Genomic DNA, 20,851 nt, shown 5'->3' with positions numbered 1-20,851 from the left:
GAGTTTCAGTTTCAAGCAGCACAGGCATAACGCCTGCCAAATTCTGCACTAGCACATGAGGTTCCAAAAAAAAAAAACTATACAAAAAGTGGAGGAAAAGGATATTGCAGAGCAATTTTTTTCCCAGATAACACAACATTTAGCACGTCGTTGCATATGAAAAAGAAAATCTGATATCGTCCGAATAGATTAATTACAAGAAATAAGATTATCAAGCTCTGCAGATGATACTCCACGGACACATTCACTGTTCACATGAAAAATACTTAATAGTTCATAGTTGCTTGCACGTCATAGTTTTCTAGTGCTAATCACCTACTTGACATGAAACAATTTACAAGATAAGCAAAGAAACTATATGAAAAAATAAAAAGGCTACGAAATGGACTAATGGATTGGAGCATGATCCGATCAGATGGGGAATTGCATGTATGTACAGATGATGAGACGATGAGTCGCTCTAGCTCTCGACGGATCACGACGACGAGTGGCGCCTAGCCTTGGCCTTGCCGCCGGCGACGGCGGCGGCGGCGCCGCCGCCGCCGCTCCTCCCGCCCTTGCCGCTGCCGCCGAAGAACCTGCAGAAGCCGCACACGGCGACGCGCGGCGACGGCGGGTCGAGCGCCGGCTGGACGCGCCCCGCCGCCCTGTACCCGCCGTGCCCGGCCGACCGGCTGCGCTCCACCCTCGCCGCCGCGCCGCCGCCGCCGCCGTCCGCCGGCTTGATCTCCCCGGACAGGTGCCTGTCGTCCCACACGAGCCCCGACGAGCCCGACCGCCGGAACGTCTCGCTCGACCGCTGCAGCCCCGCCATGGATCGATCGATCGATCACAAAAATTCCCGAAATTCACAGGATCAGAGACCCAGAAGATCCGCTATATACGAAGAAAACACGGGGGGTGGTTCACCGAGAACCGAAAGATCGAATTCTTATTGGGGAGGGGAAGATAGTGGATGAAACCGATCGCTGATGAAACCGAAAGGGACGGCGACGTGTGATGACGATGAGCGTAAAAATAAAAATAATTCAAAAAATTATAAACTAAAAAGGAAAAATAATGGCCGCCACCGGTCACTTGGCTCCGGAGATAATCTACTCTGATCCGGCGATCGATCAGCTCAACTGTTCCGAGGCGAAAAAGGAGAGAAAATAATGGATTTTTTTTTCTCATCGGCAACGCTGGTTGGCGGGTGGGCAAATGGATATAAACGGTGACGGCTTGGTCCAAGAACGTGGACCTACTCCACCGCAGGTAGTTCATTCATATTTGACCAGAAGAACAGGCATGGATGATTTGATCAAGCTCTAATCCGTTTTGGGTTAGGTTAACCACGAGGTTAATTCTTTTTTTAGTTTTATAGAAAAATGTCCGTGCATTGCAATGGGTGAAGACTATTTTAATCTTATTATTGTTTTACGGTTTAGCTAAGGTGAAATTCACCGTGAGAATTCGCTTGGATATTCTTTTTACAAAATTATGAGCCGCAATTAGGGGTCTGATTGTCTCAAATTAACATGCAAGTTTTTTTTTAAAGAGATTTCTTATACGACTCCTTCTGTATTTCTAAAACTAACAAAATTAAAAACCGGCTCAAACACAGATTTATATTTCCAAAAGCGATTGAATTTAGAAACCGATCCAAACACGGATAACATACTAAAAGTACTGACAAAAACATTTTTAATTTTTACAATAGTAGAGATTCTGACCTTGTGTGTGTGGGAAGAATTATTCTAGCACTAGTCCACTGTAGTGTGCAGTGGAGATTGGGAAAAACGGATGTGATTCGAGCGGACGAGCACCATCCAGTGTTTGCACACTTGCACCGTTGGTGAACCTGGAGCTGCATTTTGCAGCTTTCATGATGGATTCGTTCGGCCTAAACAATGATTGGACGGCACGGCTCCGATCTGGCATCCTCCGTAACTTGGACGCGAGATGTATTGTCTCGATCGATTTTGCTTTCCAATTCGATCATTACCGGGTGGCGATGTCAAAGAACAGGGGCAACACTGGCCCATGTGATGCTTGAAGTGTGAACCTTGGAACTGATAGCTTCTGCCGGCTTCCATTCCAAGGTGGGACATTCAGTTTCGTTCACGGAAAAGCTCCAAATACATTTCCATGCCATGGCACCACCACTGAAACGAATCCGTCATCTGTCGAAACTGCAGGTCGACAGCATGTTGTCGTCACTGGACAAAGACCCCATTGAATACCATGGTTCAAGTACAGTGGATAATTGCAGATATACTGATCATAACAGAAGTCTCCATGCATTGTATACACAAAATACTCCCTCCGTCCCATAATATAAGGATTTTGAGTTTTTACTTACAACGTTTAACCACTCGTCTTATTTAATTTTTTTTGAAATTATTATTTATTTTATTTGTGACTTATTTTATTATCTACCGTACTTTAAGTATAACTTTTCGTTTTTTATATTTGCAAAACAAATTTGAATAAAACGAGTGGTCAAACATTGCAATCAAAAACTCAAAATACCTTATATTGTGAGACGGAGGGAGTACTTCCTATCCAGTCAATGTCGCCCACTTGACACTTTGGCAGCAAGTGTGCCTGAGCATTTCAGCTTTTGGATTGGTAATAGTACATGATCTGTTCCAACAGCAAAGCAAAAACAAGCTTCGTCTTTGCCTGCACGGGAAATGCATTGCATCTTAATTAGCAATAGCTCAAAGAAAGCAACCACCCCAGCACAAACTACAAGCTCATGGAATAAGCCCTCGGAAGGGAAAGGGATTTGGCGCAAATTAAGCAGCAGCGCGAGGAACAGCAGTACAAAGCCAAGGGAGGCCGCAGTAACTTTTACAACAGCACTGGTGCTGAGGAGTTGAGGTATGTACAAAGCCACTGTACACACCTTCATACACCGGAAAAATGGGGATTGCAGATAGCAAGGGGTGGAACCGCAGCTCACGATATTCACCATGTCAAGTGAACAAGATTGAAATCAGGAAGCCTTTCTCCGGCCGGTGCCGCTAGGACTTCTGGGGCTCATTTGCTTATCCTGTGCCATCAGAGAACTGGTGCCACTAGTCCCATGATACATCAAGCGACGAGGAGAATCATTTCTCATGCTCTGGTTCTCTGCCTCAAGTTGTTTAGCCTCCTCCATTAGCATAGATAACTGTTCGCAGAACCAAGTAGCCATTAGTGGCAACTCCCTTTAAGAGCAGTGTAATAAGATGCAGGCTCCACTCACCCGAAGTTCATTTTCCTTCAGACGATCCTGAAGTACATTTATAGCAGGGCTCAAACTAGAATAGCAGAATGCAAGATAAGTTAGCAGAGGGCTGCACATAAATAAACATATCAGCCAATTAACAGACAGAGATTGTGCTACTAACCAATATTCCATTAATTTGCAGAGAGATGAGTTGTATGTAGATGCATGGTGAATAGATGTAAGTGGGTGGATCTTCCCATCACTGCAAAAGAACCATACAAGATGTGCATTTTACCACATAATAAACACGTAGTACTATATAAGGCAAAGTAAGTAACTTTAGTTACCGAATATTTTGATGCATGGCTTGATTATATGCTGATTTTTCCTCTTCGAAAACGACATGTTGCATATCACAGTAAGAAGTTAATGTGGTGTCCAGCTTTAGCAGATGCCTGGTCGGAAATACATAAAGTGGCACCTCCTTTCTTACATATTCTGCACCACTATTGGCAACACATTCTAGTTAGAAGTTAATATATGATTATATTGCACCACACTAGCTAAACTGTTTGGCATGTACAATTTTGATATATAAAAAAAGACAATAATCCAATTACGCCCTTCTGGTGTGATATATCATACACTATTTAGAAAATGCAGAAAACTACAGCTGTTCTTTTATAGTAGAACATGCTTAGAATTTAGACAAGAAGTAAAATAAAGCACAGTCTATTAGATAGCATCTTAGGGATTGCCATGCTTTGCTCAGGAAAAAGAAAAAGGACAGTGCCATTTGGCAAACTTAAGAGACCATAGACCAGTCATGCTACAATTGGTTTGTTTCAAAACAGAACATATGTGACGTGGATATAGCTCCATGAGAAAGAAGTGTCACTGGAATTGTGTTTATTAAATGTATGTTTCTAGCTGATAGGGACTTAGAGATCCTATAGAAGCAGGTGTCACAGAAAGTAAGTCAGCCTGATCATTCAACTGACATTTCTACAGCATAAAAAGGATAAATGCATTTTACGGGAATAACAAGTTTTCAACTATAATACCTAATGTCCATGTTTGACCTGTGCAACGCCTCCTGGATGCTTGGGGTCATATCTGATTCATCTAGATCAACAGGGGTCTCAGGTGCATTATTGGGATCGTATGCAACTATAGCATTTTCTTTGGATTGATGTTTTGCTGAGTGATTGGCGTCAGAATGAGGATAGAAATCCACATCAGAAGATTTTGCCCACACCTAGATAATAAGTACAAGCACAGTAAGTTTACCAATATTAATATACTTGCAGGAAGGCACACAGACAAATTGTATTGCATAAATAGACATCTAAACAAAATTATCATCTCCCATTTTAACATACATAGTATAGAAATTTCCATGCTTCACACCTGTCGCATCACAATAAGGAATTATCATTAAATGATACCTAAAAGCTACGTAGATTCAATAAAGCTGTGTAATTTTCAGACAACAATTACAGTAGAGGTAAAATGTGTCTCCAATTGATATGGATCAGTGGACAGGGTTGCCCAAACAATGTAGTGCATGCTATCTGTTAATATCTGATGTACATTGGTTCATGTAAAACCATATCAGGACATGTATAATCCATCAGAAGAATTGGTCATAGTCATAAATGTCAGCAGTCATCCTGTGGATGTTATATATCAGGCTGGTGTATATTCAAGAATGAAAAAGCATCTGCCAGTTACTACTGAGCATAACAATCATAACTGTTATGGGGCTTGGCTGATTTATTGGTGTCAATACTTAAGATACAAAACCCATATACAATATCTTTATTACATAATGTTTATCACTTATAAGAGACAGTATCATATCCCAATGTAAAATCAGATGGATATTTTATGACTACAAATATATATCATGAGCTTATTTCAGTTTGTTTTCAAAATGTTCTACATCATGTCATGATGTTCATACCTAAAAAAGAATAGAAATTCTATGTTTTCCATTGACAAGTGATCGCTTTTAGAATTGCCATCAACGAACATAAGTTACACAGAATACCATCGGTGTCAGTTGACCATTACTCCATTAACCCTGTGCAAACAGTCCATTTTACCCCTAGAATATACTCCCTCCATCTCAAGATATAGCTACTTTTGGAATTCAAATTTTGTCTCAAAATATAGGTACTTCTCCACCTACCCCCTCACATTGACCAATCACAACCATCCCCCATCCTCCATCCCTCGTTCGTCGATGGCAATTCGTAGGATTGATCACTTGTCAATGACAAAACATAGAATTTCTCAAAAAATCAAACTAGGTTGCTATTAATAAATGGCAAAGCCCAAATGGATTTGGATCTTTGCACATTTCCTATTTAGCTAACTGTTTCATCTTTATTCATTCATTAATTAGATGTTTTATTTAATCCAAAAAATGTATCAATGCCACTGAGGTATCCTTGCATACTATGCTATGACAGTGCAACGACTAACATTGCCACATGATCAGGTAGTTGTAGAACATTGCTAGTGTGATTTTAATGTTGCCCATCAAAAGGGAAGGCATGGGAGGCTTCTAGAAGGACACATATCACTGCTATGTAAGAGAAAAGGTCATTCTTGGTCTATATATATTGCCCAAACAGATGGAACTGTTAAGTTTCATAAACATAATTTCTATAGCGCCACAAAGAGCCAGATCTAAAATCCACTTTTCACTCTTATTGCTTACTTTTTTAGTACAGAAATTGCGGTTGTGGAATCCTATCTTAGAGACCAGCCCTATATTTTCTTAATAAAATTGAAAAGAAATTTCATGACATGAGAGTACAACGAATACAAGAATAAACCTTGCTATTTCTTGAAGATTTAGAATCCCCTGTGTCTTGTTCAATGCCTTCAATCAATGCCGGATGTGAGGTATCATCCAACGAACTCCAAGATGATTCAAGGTTAATGACTGGATCATTAACAGGAACAACAGATTGCTGATTTCCACCAAGTGACTGAAAAGCAATCACTTGGATTTTTCCAACCTGTGGGAACCAAAAAAGAAATCAATTCAGCAGGGCTAATTAAATGTCATGGGTGCCCCAAACTAGAAGTAAACATGATGTGCATATGAAGTACAAGAATCATACCTTTTGAGCATCTTCGCTAAAACAAGAGAATATCAGACCCACAAAACCTGGCTCCATCAACTGAAACATTGCCTGGGTCCGAACATCTGCAGTATATGACTCATGTAAGTCAGATATAACAAGCAAAGTCCAGCCCTCACTGCAAACGGGCAGCATCTCATAAGAGACAAATAAAGCATAAAAGCAGATGCACTAGCGAATTCCCTAGATCTACATTGTCATCGTCAATTTGTCCTGATATGGACCCTCTACTGCCTTCGTACTCAGGGAAGTATAAGTTGGTGCCATAACGGAAAAAATGGAGTAAACCCACATGCCTAAATATAGCATTCCCAAATACAAAAAAAACATACATTACCACCAACAAAAAGGAAATGGGCTCTAGCATAATTAACATTCGTTTTCCAAACATCAGATAGGATAACGAAAGGTTTCACATCACTTCAAATTCAAAATGGCATTAGTACAATAACACAATTGCAATCAAATTTCAAAACCGTGCAAAGTTCCATATCATCTCACGACATCACAAATACGGAATGCGACAAAGTACTGCACACCAAGGGGGTTATCAGAAGGCGCTCCAGCCTTAGTGAAGCACAGCAAATTGGAGGTAACTTGAACCACCTACCTACATGGGAAGGCAGAACGGTGATATGCGGGTGCGAGTGGTACCATCCAATCACCCTCGTTTTCTCGCCGATGGTGGCCGACAAGCTGTGCGAACAGAGTTAAGTCCAACTCCAACTCCCGAAACCCCAACATTAGGCTTCTCAACACAAAACCAAACACACAAAATCACAGAAATGGAGGGGAAAAAGGATATCTCGGCCTGCGCCGTCGCCGCCGCGAGCAGCTCCGGGTTGACCTCCACCCTGTCCTTCTTCCGCTCGCACCTCATCTGCGGCGACGCCCCCCATATCAGAGCAGTCACCCCGCCCCTGCTCGAATGCTGCGAAGCAGGCAAAAAACCACCATGATCTCAACACCAGCAAGCGCCACGCATTCGCGCTGGAGGAGGAGCAGGAGAACGGGGAGAGAGGAGAAGCAGGTGACCTTGATGTCGCCGAAGAGGAGGCCCATGACCTCCTCCGTCTCGGTGGTGAGGGCGTGGGAGAGGCAGGTGAGCCACACCTCCTCCCCGATCCTGACCTCCGTCAGCGACATCTCCTCCGCCCGCCGGCCTCCTGCCGCCGCCGCCGCCGCCGATCCGGTGGGGTTTCGGGCCGCGGCGGAGGAGGGGTTGGGTTTGGTTTGGTTTGCCTCTTCGATTTGGCTTGTAGCGCTGCGCCTCTTGGAAGCTCGGTTTTTTTTTTCTTTTTCTTTTTCTTTCTCGTGCGAAATGGGCTCTCTCGCTCGCCTCTCGGTCGGATGACGGCTGCGCCGCTGGCTCCCTGGCCTTCTGTTACGTGTTTCGCTGCAAAGTGGGGCCCTGGTCTGATGTAGCCGGCAGATACTGCAGGTGGGGCCTACCTCAAAGTAGATTTCGTGACGGCTTGTTTGGTAACTCGACGTAAAGGGATTAGTAGTTTACACAATGGAATTGATGATGAGATTAAGATGGGAATTTGATTTTTAATCTCAATATCTTGTTTGATAGGGGAGATGGAAATTGATAGGGAGTTTAGTTGGAGATTAGGTCATTAATAAAAACATATGTCTGATATTTACTTAGACAAAATAAAGGAGGAATTCCCTCCTAATTACCTGCCCCTACCCAGGTATTGAAAATGAGGGAGTTCCTTTCTCAATTCCCCATCCCTATCCCACCAAAATTCTCATGTCTCCCAACTAAACAAAACACTTAATAGCCCATCCCTCTAAACTCCCAATCCCTTCTTAAAAACTCCCTCTAACCAAACAGGCCGCTATAGTCGTAACACTTCGATTTGGCACGTCAGCAGCAATCCCGCTTATTAGGCCCCACCCCTATGTTGGAGAAGGCTAATCCACAACCAGTCCCCCACTGTGAGCCTGTCTGTTTAGGTCTTTAGGGGAACTTAAGATTTGGAGAAACTATTGCTGAAAAACTAACTTGTGGGAATCTGAAGAAGCTAGAAAACCCAGTTTCTCGCTTTTTTCTCGCTTCTAGTTCATTTTCCAGATTCTATAACTACAAATTCTCAGAATTTGGGAACCTTGAGAATTTAGGTAAAAAAACTGGACTGTTTGAGAGAATTTTTAGCACCTAAAAATTTTAGGAGAAGCTGCAGCTGCAACTGCTGGAAGCTCCCCTAAACAGGCGCTAAGTTCGTTTGGAGAAGTTCCCGACCTTTCCCTATGCACAAACAACGGAAGTTCAGGCCCAAACTACATGGGCCACGCGTCAGCAGCGATCCCGTTACGGCCTAGTACATATGGGCCTCACATGAGCCGCAATCCCGTTACAGCCCAATATATATGGACCGGAATCCCCGTTCCAGGTCCGACTGAGAAGAGCTGCAAGTGTGTTACGGCCCAATTAACCGATGCACCGTTGTGGTCGTGGCAGTGCCAAGCATGGTGAAGTGCTGGCTTGCTCTCGGCCGTCCATGGTCGATCCAACGGCTGACGAGGGGAATCACCTGCTCCCCTTCGGAGGGCCTCATCGTTTGGCTTTTTTTTTTCAATAAGCCAAAAACGGCTTATTAGAGAATAAAAATAAATTTATAGATTAAACTTTTATATATATGTCTTATTAGAGAATAAAAATACTCTAATAAAAATAAATTTGTAGATTAAACTTTTATATATATATCTTATTAGAGAATAAAATATATATGTCTCGCTGACTTAAATACCAATGCTGAAAAAAATGCATTAAAAATATCTCTAAATCAATGTTACAATGTCAAAATTAAGTTTGAAATTTTAGCTTCTTCGTTGGCTGAATAAATAGGGCATCTAGGGCATCCGATGAGAGCCTCTTATGGTCGAGTGTATAAAAATATGAATGATCCAAAGTATTTTTTAAAAAAATTCTGTGATCACGAGTACAAGGGAAGATGATACAGTGAATGTAAACACATCGAAATGATAAACCACAAATGCGGGCTTTAGGCCCAAACTTTTATTATTGTTACACCGTAATAAACAGAACACAGACGAGAAACTCTGACGAAAACAACTGAACATCATCAGCACACATCACCCACACCAGTCAGAAATCCTCCCCTGCGACGACCACCACTTCATACAGCATCGATACAGACTCAAAACGACACAAAAACAAATTCAAACTTACACCGAATTTGAAGTGAAAACATACATAAATAGACCCAAAGGGAAATCATTCACGGCGTCTAGTGATCCCTCGCCGTCGTCTCCGTGGCGGCGGCGGTGGCAGAGGTGTCCTTGTTGGCGCCGTCGTCGGTGCCGGCCTTGTCTTCGGTCATCCCCAGCGTGCTCATCACCGCGTCCTTGGCGCCGACCACCGTGCTCTTCACCTGCTCACTCGCCTGAAACACAAACAAATTCTCCTCAAGATCCACAACAATGGTGTTCGACGAGGAGAAACTAATCAAAGAGCAATTTTACAGTGTTTAAGAAGATACCATTTTTTCTATTATAAATTTAGTAACTGATACCGTATTTTTTTATCTCACGGTACCTCCTTAGGAGGTAGAATTGCTCCCCGCAAAAAAAAAAAAGAGGAGGTAGAATTGCTTTTAATCCTGTGTGTGTACCTGTTGGAGGACGCTGCCGGTCTTGTCCTTGCCGGCGATGGCGGAGTCCTTGGTGTACTGCGCCGTCTCGGCGGTCTTCAGATTGGCGGCGCCAGCGGTCTCGGCGGCCTTCTGCTTGGCCTGCTCGGTCTTCTCGCCGAGGAAGCCGCCGGTCTGGTCCTTGCTCTCGGCGGCCTTGTCCCTCGCCGCCTGCGCCGTGCCGGAGGTCTTCTCCTTCGCCGCCTGCGCCGTCTCCGACGCCCTCTCCTTCGCCGCCTGCGCCTTCTCCTTCGTCGCCTCCTTGGTATCCTGCCCCTTGCCGGCGGCGTGCCCCGCCGCCTCCGACGCCCTGTCCTTCGCCTCGCTCGCCTTGTCCTTGCTCGCCCCCATCACCTGCTCCGCCTTCTCCTGCACACCAAGAACAATCAAGTGATCAACAAATTAACTGGAAGCTCGCCGGAGCTGGAGAAGATGGCCGGCCGGTGGTGGCTGACGCTGACCTCGGTGTGGGCCTTGGTCTCGCCGGCGCGGTAGCTAGCCTGGTCCTGGTGGGAAGCCATTGATCCTAAGCTTCAAAAATTAACCTCGAAATTCACGCGCGAATGTCAGAACTCTGATGGATTTTGCTCGATTATCTTGATCGATCAGATTTGCACTGGCTGTGGCGATGGGATTGGAATGGAACGGTATTTATATGGGTTGGCATCGAGACATCCTCCGGGACACGTAGCATGGCGAGACGCCTACACGATGGCCACGTAGTAAGGACACGCGTTGTGTAAGGTTCCGTACCTTCGCGAAGCCCTCTCATGGCGATCCATCCATCCATCCATCGATGCAAGCTAAAAGCCAAACAGGAGAGGACTACTATAGTATACTGTTGCTACTAAACAAGTGTATTTATGAGCGGCTGAGAGCTCAGGCACGTGCCGATCTCTCGACACGTGGGCACAGCGAGTTGAAACTGATCATGATCAGATCGATCAGTGTGTCGATACAGGCGATCGAAACGTCGATCGATCGGTGGCTGTTTGGCGAGTACAAGTTGGATGCGGCTTTAGTTTTTACACTTGGTGATCGATCGGGTGTCGTTGCCATGTGCGGCGCCTGATGTCGCCGATCAACGTGTTCAGGTCTGATTGTAAATGGTGTTGTTGTTAATTTGGATGCCTGATGTGTTCTGCTACCTTTCGCTTTTGAGTGTACTTCTGCCACAAAAGTTTGGAGTGTGTAGTAACCACTTTGGCGGCAAAGGGAGTAAACAATGTTAAGGGGACACATGTTAGGAAGGTCTCGCACTCAAATGAGTAGGCACAGAAGCTTCGGGAGATGCATGGCATTGTTAACGATTGTTATCATTACATGGGTGGCAGATGTTTGCGGTTTAATTACGAGTATCTGCTCATCTTTTCGAGATCGAGAGAAAAAGAGAAAGACAAGGTCAATCATGGGGAATGGATGCCATGGGCTCGCCATGGGCCAGTAATTCGGCCTGACGCTGTGACGAAGTGGGCTTCTCAAACCAAAATTACTGGGCCAAATTCAGCCTGGCCCTGACCTCAAACCATGGGCTGGGCCTTGCCGATTAACTCAAGTCGATCACCACAGATCAACAAAGGATGTGTCTGTAAGTGGTGTGTCACCGTACGATGACACATTGAGCGGCCATTATTGATCGCACACAAGCATCCTTTGGTCATAGTGGCAATCCTGACCTGCACTGCACTGCACACACCGGCTAGGCTACATCGATCGTCGCCGTCGCAGCGTAGCACGCACTAACCCATGCAGATGCAGGATGGGCACGCACTGTGCCATCGATCGTGCTAGGGCTAGGCGTAGGTTAGGGAGGCCCTTTCGTGCTGCTAGTCTCGGTGCAGCATCGACCATACGTACATATTGTGGCATGGGTACACGCGCGTATCTCACCTGACACGTCCAACTTCGGGGTTCATGGGTAGCCCCATAGGTCGGTCAGTCGGTGCGCCGTAGTGCTCCCTCCTCCCTAAATATAAGTGATTTTGGTTAGATATGATAAATCCTAATACGATAAATCTAGGTATGAAATATATCACATTAAACCAAAATCTCTTATATTTAGGGACATAGGGAATACTTACCTTGCACGAGTGCGATTAAAACTAGGGTGAATAGTTAATATGGTCCTTGAAGTTTCGCTTCGAGCTCAGTTTAGTCCTTGAGATTTCAAATCGTCCAAACAAGTCCTCTAAATTAATCATTTGGGTTAATATAGTCCTTAGACAAAAAAAATGCCACGTGAGCATGCCAAGTCATCCTCGCATACAACAGTATGAATGAAATGACTATTCTACCATTATATACCATATAGAAAAGAAAGAAAAGACAAACAGGAAAAATAACAGGCCAGCCCATGCCCAATATTATTGTGGAGGGTGGCCGACAAAAGAATTTATACGATCAGTGCTTGGTTGTAGCAATCGTAAGTGACAATTGTAAAACGATCATACACGCGTGAAAACATTTGTTTTCTTTTTTTATTCTTTTCTATATGGTATATAAGGGTAGAATGGTCATTTTATTCATATCGCTGCATGCGAGGATGACTTGATATGCTCACATGGCACTTTTTGTAGGTCCAAGAACTATATTAACCCAAATGTTTAATTTAGAGGACTTGTTTCGATGATTTGAAATCTCAAGTACTAAAATGAGCCCGAAACAAAACTTCAGAGACCATATTAGCTATTCACCCTTAAAACTACAAATTTCTTACCACTGCACTATTAAGTGCATCTGATATTCTGATAAGTGACGTAACTACAACCTACACAAAGTTAGAGGATTGTATTTTCTGGCTGGCTACCTTACGTACGTTGCACTTGTAGTCGGTAGTCCCCTTCCATTTGGGTCGACGACTAGCACCATAGCATCGATTCTAGGTACTGCTATGTACAGATACAATGTAGGAGTACTGCTATACAGATACAATGCATGCAACTATATATGTTTTACGTTGGCCTGCCATGTGTAAGTGCAACTGCAACCAACAGGACCAGCTCCACTATAGAAAGCACTATGTAGACGAAGACACTTATATTATAGATGATGAAAATATAATGGTGGCGAAAATTTCAGGCCGTTTTTTATTTTATCTATATAAAAAAGTAACTTTTACAATTTCTATCACAGACGTATGGCAGTCATCATTAAATAGTTAAATTGACAAAATAAAAAATCCTTGACCGACTGACTATCATTTCTATAGAGATTATATTGATTCAAACTGTTTTCATACATATATGAACTGCGTCCATCTTTGAACCTCTCATAATATAGAACAGAGGGAGTATGATATTAAATAAATACACATTTTAATATATTTGAAGGGAAAGTATTCTAAACCCTCAAGGGATGTCCTCTCGTCTTTTGCATATCACCTAAATAGTTATTAAAAAAATAAAAGCTTGGCGAGATACACTAAAATGTGATATGTCATTTCACAAATATGTGAGTTTAAATGGCTTCTACAAGTTGTAACAAAAAAAATAACTATAAATATACACGTACCGGTAAGAGTTTAATTTGTCTTTTTTGTTACAACTCGTAGAACATATTTAAACTTGTATATTTGTGGAGTGACATATCACATATATAGATCTAAGTTACTATTTTTTTACAACTATTTTCATGACATGCAAGAGACGAGGGGTAATCACCTTGAAAGTTAGAATCCTCTTTTCATGGTGAATTCGAATCAAAATAATTTAGTGATGTACTATGTGAAAGGGCATGTAGCCTAGTGGTTGCAGTGACCTAAGTAACACCACATGGTCCTAAATTCAAATCTTCATAAGAGCGAATTTCAGATAGAGTTATTTAAGGGCTAAGTTCCTAATTTAAAAAGGCTGCATATATCCGGTTGGATGTAGAGGCCAAGTAAAAAAAATACCCTTCTCTAAAAAAATAATTTTCTTTTAGCTAAAACAGTACTCTATAATCTACATTCTAAAACGTTGAATTTGTGGAAAACTGCCTAACTATTATCAGCCAATTTCCATACAACTGATCAGCGATCAGCGATGACCTGCAGCAAATCAGGGTATAGTGGACTTACACTCGCCACCAGCAGCGTTCACCACCGAAAGCCTGGTTGTACTCGTACTTGCCATGATCCAAAGACCTTAGAAGAATGCTGATACCTGATAGCTACCCGATGCTAGCTAGTGTTGCAATTTGGCACTATCAGATTCCCCCATATATAGCGCTCCCACTAGAATGTGCATGTGCAAACGACAGTACACTACACTACACCTTACAAGACAGCAACAAGCACGAACTTAAACTGCCCCTTAATTAATTGCAGCTAATTAATCACCAGTTCTCTGAAAGAAGTTAGCTCAAGATTAATCCTGTCAGTATTACTCTTTACTCTTTTCGTCCTAGGTTAGTGAAAAAGTTGAGCACTTGCATAAGCAATAAGTGGCTAAGTGACTTCTTCTTCTGGTAGTAGTTTCTGAAGATCGAGTCGATCTGGTATCTTTCTGCAGGTAAATCATGCAAATGCATGTATGATAGTTGACCCTGCATTTGGGCCGGCTAGGTAGCGCATACATGTGGATTGTGGAGTTGTGGACTTCGCTATCATCGCTATCTCGTAGAGCAAAATCATTGGTGGTATGCACCATTGCACCATTGACAAAAGGCTGCTGCTGTTCACTTGTCCTTTCCAGCTGTAGATCATGCAAATTCATCGGATGGCCATCGGTAGTATATAAGCAAGGGCAATGGCACTGCAGCTCCTCAACCAACAGTGCAGTCACACTCTCGCGCACTATCTGCATAAGAAGGGGATAAGCTACCTGATTCATGCCATCAGTTTCAGTTGCATCCAGCATGAGCAAGCTCAAGTCCTTGGTCACTGTCGTCCTCGTGATCCTGCTACTGTTCGATTCATCGTCTTCAGGCATGTTGTTTATCATGTTCTTGTTCTTTTGTGTGTTGGTCTGTCGGGCTGTGTAATACTGATCAGTGATTTTTTTTTCTTTTTTGCTTGGTCCGTAACTGATTAATGGACACTTTTAATTTATCTGTCGTCTAAATGCAGGGCAAGCTGAGACAGCATATACCAATTATGAAGTGACTTCTAAAGTGAAAGAGGTATGTACTTAATTATCCATCAATCTTTGTAGTGACCATCAGAGAGATGTTAGGGTAATATATATTTCAGATCTATCTTGGTGCTTTTCACGATTCCGGTCTTAATCAATAACTCCGTATGCTAGCTGACTTTAATTTTTGAAGGACCCAACATGATTCATGACAGCTGACTTAGTATTAACGAGAAGAAAACTGTATAACTTGCCCTGTTGTGCATGCTAAATGTGCAGAGGCGTGTTAGCTGATAAAAAAATGACTCTGAAACTATCTAATGTTCGCTGATAAATACATGTGCTGGCTGCTGTTGGACACAATAATCATCAGAACTGTACTATGATCAGTGATGTTTTCTTTACAGAAACTACAGTTTTCAGTCAAGTATGTATGTACTAATTAAGTTTCATATGTCCTTACCACCTCAGAGAATTCAGAAACATAGCAGGAGGGTTCTGACAGATGTTCAGGACTATGACTATGGAGGACCCAACCCTAGACATGAACCACGTAAGAAGCCTGGAAATGGACACTAATCGCCTCTTCTCCACACGGAAACCTTGACAAAGATAAGTCAGATACTCAGATGATCCCAAATGCTACAATCACCAGACCACTATCTTACTGTAATGTACTAGAATTAAGCAGAACTGTTAGGTACTATTGTGTCGTTAATTACCTTGTAATATGTTGGTCAGGTGCATGGAGTTCAGGTCATTTTAGACAGTACCTGCGTGTATTCAGGTGTGTGCTTATATAACTAGCAACTGGTAAAATACAACTACTGAGGACATTTTGTAAGTTGAGACTTCAGATATGTGAGCTATCTTGTTTGCGAATCTTCGGTTGTGTTTTGAATAAAACGAGCATTTTGGCTCCGTATAAAGTTTGAATGTTCAGAGTACTCGTCAAGTTGAGAGCGTTGCTCGTAAAATTCAGTTAAGCTGTATGTATTACCCTCCACAGCCAGTGAAGATGTAAGAATATCAGTAGCAAAAAATCTGAAACACATCTTCTCTCTTAACAAATGTGCCCTTCTTATATCTGATAAAAAAATAAGATAATATTTCACGTGTAACAGACATCCTTAGCTGCTGAATTCAGAACCGAGCAGTCATACTCATCTGCAGTAGTTCAGCAGCAGCAGATCCTCTCGTCCTCTTCTGAAACACAAAACAGACAAGCTTCTCTCGTTACTCCACCCTACACCATCCATTTATTTCTTCATTCACCTCGTCATTAGGAAGCCATGCAATCCTAACTAGTTTAGACCAATTCATACATCCAAAGAAAACGCTCCAATATATATAATATATTCAGGAAGCATCTTAGTACTTGCGACAAACTCTGAAGACTGTTTGCTAGGCCTGAATCTATTTGATGGCGTGCTGAATTTTGCCTGTCTCTTGATTTTTCATTTTTGCATAAATCCGTCATTACACACAAGGCAATCATCATCACCATACTAGGACAAGTTTCTATCCGTTCTCGTTCTTATCCGTGATCGAAGCAGTCGTGCAGCAATTGACTCTGCTTCCAGAAGTTCAGATACCTGAACTCTCGAGAATGAACAGTGCTGCATCTGTGAGCTTCTTTACCCTCGCAGATAGGAAATCACAGCTGCACACAAAAGAGGGTAGCAACACCTGCAGAAAACACATGAAGATGAGGGGGGGGGGGGGGGGGGGGGGGAAATGGCAACTGTATCGTTGCCTTGTAGTGCAGCAATGCTACTAGTTTTTTTTTCGGAAAGATTTCTAATCAATCTCTAGAAGCGTTGTTCGGTCAGAAACTTCAACTGCCAAACAGTAGTTTATTAATGATTTCTGGTGTTTATTGGCTAAAGAAATTATGAGCAACGGCCTCAAATTGGGACTTCTAATTTTGTTCAGCAGAGACACACCAAGTCATGGTCAAAGGAGATGGCTTGCAGTACTTGGTCGTTCATTAAGCACATGATGTTGAGATAATTACCCGGACTTGGACTAGGCTCCTAAAGCACATCTGCTCTTTATGATTAAAGATGAATTAAGTACTACTAGTATAGTACTCTCTCCATCTACTTTTGATAGTTATATTTCCAAATCTGAAAAATCTATTTTTGATAGGCATATTTCAATCCAATACCCTATTATCTTAATGACTTTCTCGGATTTAATACATGACTATTTATTCTTCCACACAGCATTGGTTGCATGGGCATCAAGAAATGTAAATATTAGTGAATCGCTTGTTTACGAGAAATGATTAGTAGCATGTTTAAATGGATGATAAGTAGAATTACTTATTCTTGGTCTGTGTGTCAAAATGAAATATGACTATCAAAAATAGATGGAGGGAGTATTAGCTATCGGTTACTAGTAATACTCCCTCCATCTACTTTTGGTAGTCATATTTCATCTTAGCACATAGACCAAGGATAATTAATTTTACTTATCATCTATTTAAATATGCTACTAGTCATTTCTCGTAAACAAGCGATTCATTAATATTTACATTTCTCAATGCCCATATAGCCAATCATGTGTGGAAGAATGGAGAGTCATGCATTAAATCTGAGAAAGTCATTAAGATGATAGGTTGTTGAATTGAAATATGCCTATCAAAAATAAATTTTTCAGATTTGGAAATATGACTATCAAAAGTACACGGAGGGAGTACTATTTTGGTTAGCTCATTTAACTATTAGGAAAGCAATTAAGTACACATCGCTTTAGACTCCATCAAGCTCTTCAAGCACCTTGTGATGATTCATGCACAATGCTCTTAATGGAGATATTGCCAAATTGCTACGAAAACAAGAGGCTTTCCACCGTCCACGTCCCTGAAAAAATAATAGTGAAAATTGATCTGTCGGCCATTTCTCGTTTTTCTTTTTCCTACGCAAGACGTTTCCTGATTGGATATCTCATCCTCGTCTCATCCGTCGTCGTTGTGCTGGAAGGAACAATCTGCATGTAGTAGCTTTGACACCTCATGAGGCAAAATATAACCGGTGGATCACAATTTTCTGGCAAAAGGATAAACTATTTTTGTTTGATAAAATTAAAGCCACAATTTTCTAACTCAAGATAAACAACAAATGGTGGTTTGCATTGTGCTATAAGCTAGACAAGCATACGCTTTTTTTATTTCAGATGGTGGTTTGCATTGGTCTATTCTCCAACAACTCCATGTTTTTGGTGGCGGCAGGTCAGCTCATCCTTTTCCTCATGTTGCGTAACTGCATAGCTTCATCCACAAATATGCTCCGTACCTGAGGTTTGGAGGATGGCAAGAACATTCATCGCAAACATGGTTCGGATTCGCTGTAATTTTGCAAACCTGTGGTTTTGCCTGACAAAATCTGACACATTTTTCGACGCGATCGATCCCGGCAAGTTGAATCGTTCTCTCTTCGTATAGGCATATGAGTTCAGATTCCTTCCTTGCCAACCCTGAAACCGGAGGAGATCGAATCTCTCAAATCTGAACGTGCAACCGTTGCAGTAACAGCGTACGCAAGAGAGAGATCCCCTTGGAGAAGACACACGATTCAGCTCACCAGTTGGTGGTTGACATGAACCGCTGATGCAGAGATCACTCCACACGCGAAACACAGGCGACTCTGACTGACGTACACACGGCGATGCGATGCAAGTGCATCTTAAGAAATACCGCCTCAATTTCGAAATGCACGACACTACTTACTTTTCGCATAATATTACACTATTCATCTTATTAATTTTTTTAAAATACGTAAAAGTATAAGTTAAGATTATATTTTCTTTGGTAATAAAACAAGTTCAAATAAAATAAATAATACTCCCTCCGTTTTTAATATATGATGCCATTGAATTTTTTAGATACGTTTGATCATTCGTTTTATTAAAAAAATAATTATCATTTATTTTATTGTGACTTGATTTATCATAAAATATTTTTATACATGCAATTTTTTTAATAAGACAAATGATTAAATATTTAAAAAAGTTAATGGTATTTCCTCCGTTTCACAATATAACTCATTCTAGCATATTCCATATTCATATTGATATTAATGAATATATATATATATATATATATTAAATTTGTTTGGTGCTCCATAGTGCCCGGGCACCATTGTTGAAATTGAGTATATACCCAATTCAAATGAGTATGAAACTTTTTCAATTACTTAGGTATTAACATTAACTACTTTACTAACTAGTTCAAAGCAAGTTTGAACTGAATTTAAACTTGTTTTTGTTAGATTTTGATTGTAGGTATATAGCATCCATACATATAATTAGTTATATATATATATATCTTACGCGAGAGAAAGAGAGAGGATTCTGGTAGCATCAGCGAGACATGAGCATGCATGGCACTAGCGGGGAGGGAGCGGCACAGCGCGGCGCGGGGTCCCAGCTGAGGGCGCAGCGGACGACAGGGACGGTGCGCGCTGGGGCGAGGGGGCGGTGGCGGCGAGTGGTGGACGGCGACGCCCAACCCGATCGCCACAGCCTCGTCAGCGCACACGCGCTTCACATGAATTTTTATGTCGCGCCCGCCCAGCCACCGCACCGCGTCGCTGAGCCCGAGGCAAGGAGCAGCCGCTGCCGGCCACACGTGGAAAGAAATCGGTGATAAGAGCAAAACTAATAGAATAGCCAACTACTGGCTCTAATTCATCTATAACCAATCTAATACTACATTATTAATATCTGGTCCCACCTATTATACATATACTGTGTCTTAGAGTCCGTGTTATAGCCGGCTATAAATCTATAGCCCGCTGCTCTTATCTCTCCATATTTATCTCCTTAAAATATGTTTGCAGCTGGTTTATAGCCTGTTATTGTACCTGCTCTAATCCTCCCGAGTGGTTGGGAATTTGGGTTTGTTTGGTTTAGTGTGGTATATTTTGAAGGGTAGTATTTTAAGTGGGTGTGTTTAGATTATCAAAATTTATGTTATAGTGGAGAAAATTTTAGAATGGTGCCAAATTAATCATAGGCATTACCATTCACTTGGCTCTAAACTAAACCGTTACATTTACTACTCCCTCCGTCCCATTTTAAGTGCAACCATTAGTTTCCGTGTCCATCTTTGATCGTCCCGTCTTATTTGAATTTTTTTTATAATTAGTATTTTTGTTGCTATAAGATGATAAAATATGAATAATATTTTATGCGTGACTTATGTTCTATTTTTTTAAAAAAAAATTTAAATAAGACAGACGATCAAAGTTGGGTACGGAAAATCATGGGTACACTTATAATGGGACGGAGGGAGCACTATTCAAAAAAAGGTTGTTCAAATTGTAGCCAAAATAAGACTTACCAAATTTTTACATTTTGGCAATATTGTCAAATTTTGTATTTCTTATATATTTAACAAAGTTTGGTAAAAAAAATAAATGGATGCAATTTTTTAGAATTTTACCAAAAATTAGTATATGATTTGAAATGACATTAATCTGAACAACCTCTAAAGAAAATGGTAAGACATAATTTGACAACAATCCAAAATAACATTTTTTTTCCTTTGAATTGACAATCTTTTTCACCGGTCCGGTGATTATCTTCCAATGGTTACTCCTTGACTTATTACTTCTTAGAATTTACTGTGGGCTAAGATGTTGTGGATATTTTAGCTAATTTTCTGTGGAAGGTGAAAAAGGGCCGGTCTTTGTCATTGCTTTGTCATCTGAGGACGAAGAAAATTGTATCCGTTTGGACTGCTTTTGATAACTAAAAAAGGCGAACTTTCTTTTCTCA

The 20,851-nt window shown here is 41.6% G+C and overlaps 4 protein-coding genes across 5 annotated transcripts; 1 reads left to right on the top strand and 3 right to left on the bottom strand.

The window, feature by feature from the left end:
- Nucleotides 1-203: 203 nt before the first annotated feature.
- On the bottom strand, nucleotides 204-1,407 carry LOC127773765 (uncharacterized protein At1g15400-like). The gene has a single exon (XM_052299938.1). The coding sequence runs from the start codon at nucleotides 812-814 to the stop codon at nucleotides 476-478; it is 339 nt and encodes a 112-aa protein (XP_052155898.1). The 5' UTR covers nucleotides 815-1,407; the 3' UTR covers nucleotides 204-475.
- A 296-nt stretch (nucleotides 1,408-1,703) lies between these two features.
- LOC127773764 (uncharacterized) lies at nucleotides 1,704-7,651 on the bottom strand. 2 transcript variants are annotated; one of them, XR_008017630.1, is made up of 11 exons: nucleotides 7,390-7,651; nucleotides 7,160-7,285; nucleotides 6,965-7,052; nucleotides 6,334-6,419; nucleotides 6,043-6,228; nucleotides 4,261-4,454; nucleotides 3,544-3,702; nucleotides 3,378-3,458; nucleotides 3,233-3,287; nucleotides 2,891-3,157; nucleotides 1,704-2,664 (listed from the first exon to the last, which is right to left on the bottom strand). XR_008017630.1 is itself a non-coding variant. In XM_052299937.1 (10 exons), exons 1-10 carry the CDS (start codon nucleotides 7,498-7,500, stop codon nucleotides 2,981-2,983), a joined length of 1,263 nt encoding a protein of 420 aa, XP_052155897.1. In that variant the 5' UTR covers nucleotides 7,501-7,651; the 3' UTR covers nucleotides 1,705-2,980. The 2 variants fall into 2 exon arrangements, 1 of the variants encoding a protein (XP_052155897.1); XM_052299937.1 differs by having other exon boundaries at nucleotides 1,705-3,157.
- A 1,695-nt stretch (nucleotides 7,652-9,346) lies between these two features.
- LOC127772902 (late embryogenesis abundant protein 19) lies at nucleotides 9,347-10,661 on the bottom strand. Its single transcript, XM_052298898.1, has 3 exons — nucleotides 10,478-10,661; nucleotides 9,999-10,385; nucleotides 9,347-9,770 (listed from the first exon to the last, which is right to left on the bottom strand). The coding sequence occupies exons 1-3, from the start codon at nucleotides 10,535-10,537 to the stop codon at nucleotides 9,615-9,617; spliced, it is 603 nt and encodes a 200-aa protein (XP_052154858.1). The 5' UTR covers nucleotides 10,538-10,661; the 3' UTR covers nucleotides 9,347-9,614.
- A 4,089-nt stretch (nucleotides 10,662-14,750) lies between these two features.
- On the top strand, nucleotides 14,751-16,014 carry LOC127773087 (uncharacterized). Its single transcript, XM_052299101.1, has 3 exons — nucleotides 14,751-14,922; nucleotides 15,064-15,116; nucleotides 15,539-16,014. The coding sequence occupies exons 1-3, from the start codon at nucleotides 14,826-14,828 to the stop codon at nucleotides 15,644-15,646; spliced, it is 258 nt and encodes an 85-aa protein (XP_052155061.1). The 5' UTR covers nucleotides 14,751-14,825; the 3' UTR covers nucleotides 15,647-16,014.
- Nucleotides 16,015-20,851: the final 4,837 nt, after the last annotated feature.

This window comes from Oryza glaberrima, chromosome 5 (assembly GCF_000147395.1).
Source record: "Oryza glaberrima chromosome 5, OglaRS2, whole genome shotgun sequence".
In the NCBI taxonomy this organism is placed as follows: domain Eukaryota; kingdom Viridiplantae; phylum Streptophyta; class Magnoliopsida; order Poales; family Poaceae; genus Oryza; species Oryza glaberrima.
The sequence above is the reverse complement of the archived record's forward strand: the minus strand, read 5'-3'. Positions and strand labels throughout refer to the sequence as shown.

What these genes read in the sequence shown, in the direction of transcription:
- LOC127772902 (XM_052298898.1), bottom strand. Translation starts at nt 10,537, where the DNA reads ATGGCTTCCCACCAGGACCAGGCTAGCTACCGCGCCGGCGAGACCAAG. An exon ending in AGACCAAGGCCCACACCGAG is followed by an intron (nt 10,386 to 10,477) that starts GTCAGCGTCAGC and finishes CTTGGTGTGCAG; the next exon opens with GAGAAGGCGGAGCAGGTGAT. An exon ending in CCGGCAGCGTCCTCCAACAG is followed by an intron (nt 9,771 to 9,998) that starts GTACACACACAG and finishes TTTGTGTTTCAG; the next exon opens with GCGAGTGAGCAGGTGAAGAG.
- LOC127773765 (XM_052299938.1), bottom strand. Translation starts at nt 814, where the DNA reads ATGGCGGGGCTGCAGCGGTCGAGCGAGACGTTCCGGCGGTCGGGCTCG.
- LOC127773764 (XM_052299937.1), bottom strand. Translation starts at nt 7,500, where the DNA reads ATGTCGCTGACGGAGGTCAGGATCGGGGAGGAGGTGTGGCTCACCTGC. An exon ending in TTAGCGAAGATGCTCAAAAG is followed by an intron (nt 6,229 to 6,333) that starts GTATGATTCTTG and finishes TGGTTCCCACAG; the next exon opens with GTTGGAAAAATCCAAGTGAT. An exon ending in TGCAAATTAATGGAATATTG is followed by an intron (nt 3,288 to 3,377) that starts GTTAGTAGCACA and finishes CTGCTATTCTAG; the next exon opens with TTTGAGCCCTGCTATAAATG.
- LOC127773087 (XM_052299101.1), top strand. Translation starts at nt 14,826, where the DNA reads ATGCCATCAGTTTCAGTTGCATCCAGCATGAGCAAGCTCAAGTCCTTG. An exon ending in GTTCGATTCATCGTCTTCAG is followed by an intron (nt 14,923 to 15,063) that starts GCATGTTGTTTA and finishes GTCTAAATGCAG; the next exon opens with GGCAAGCTGAGACAGCATAT. An exon ending in TGACTTCTAAAGTGAAAGAG is followed by an intron (nt 15,117 to 15,538) that starts GTATGTACTTAA and finishes TTACCACCTCAG; the next exon opens with AGAATTCAGAAACATAGCAG.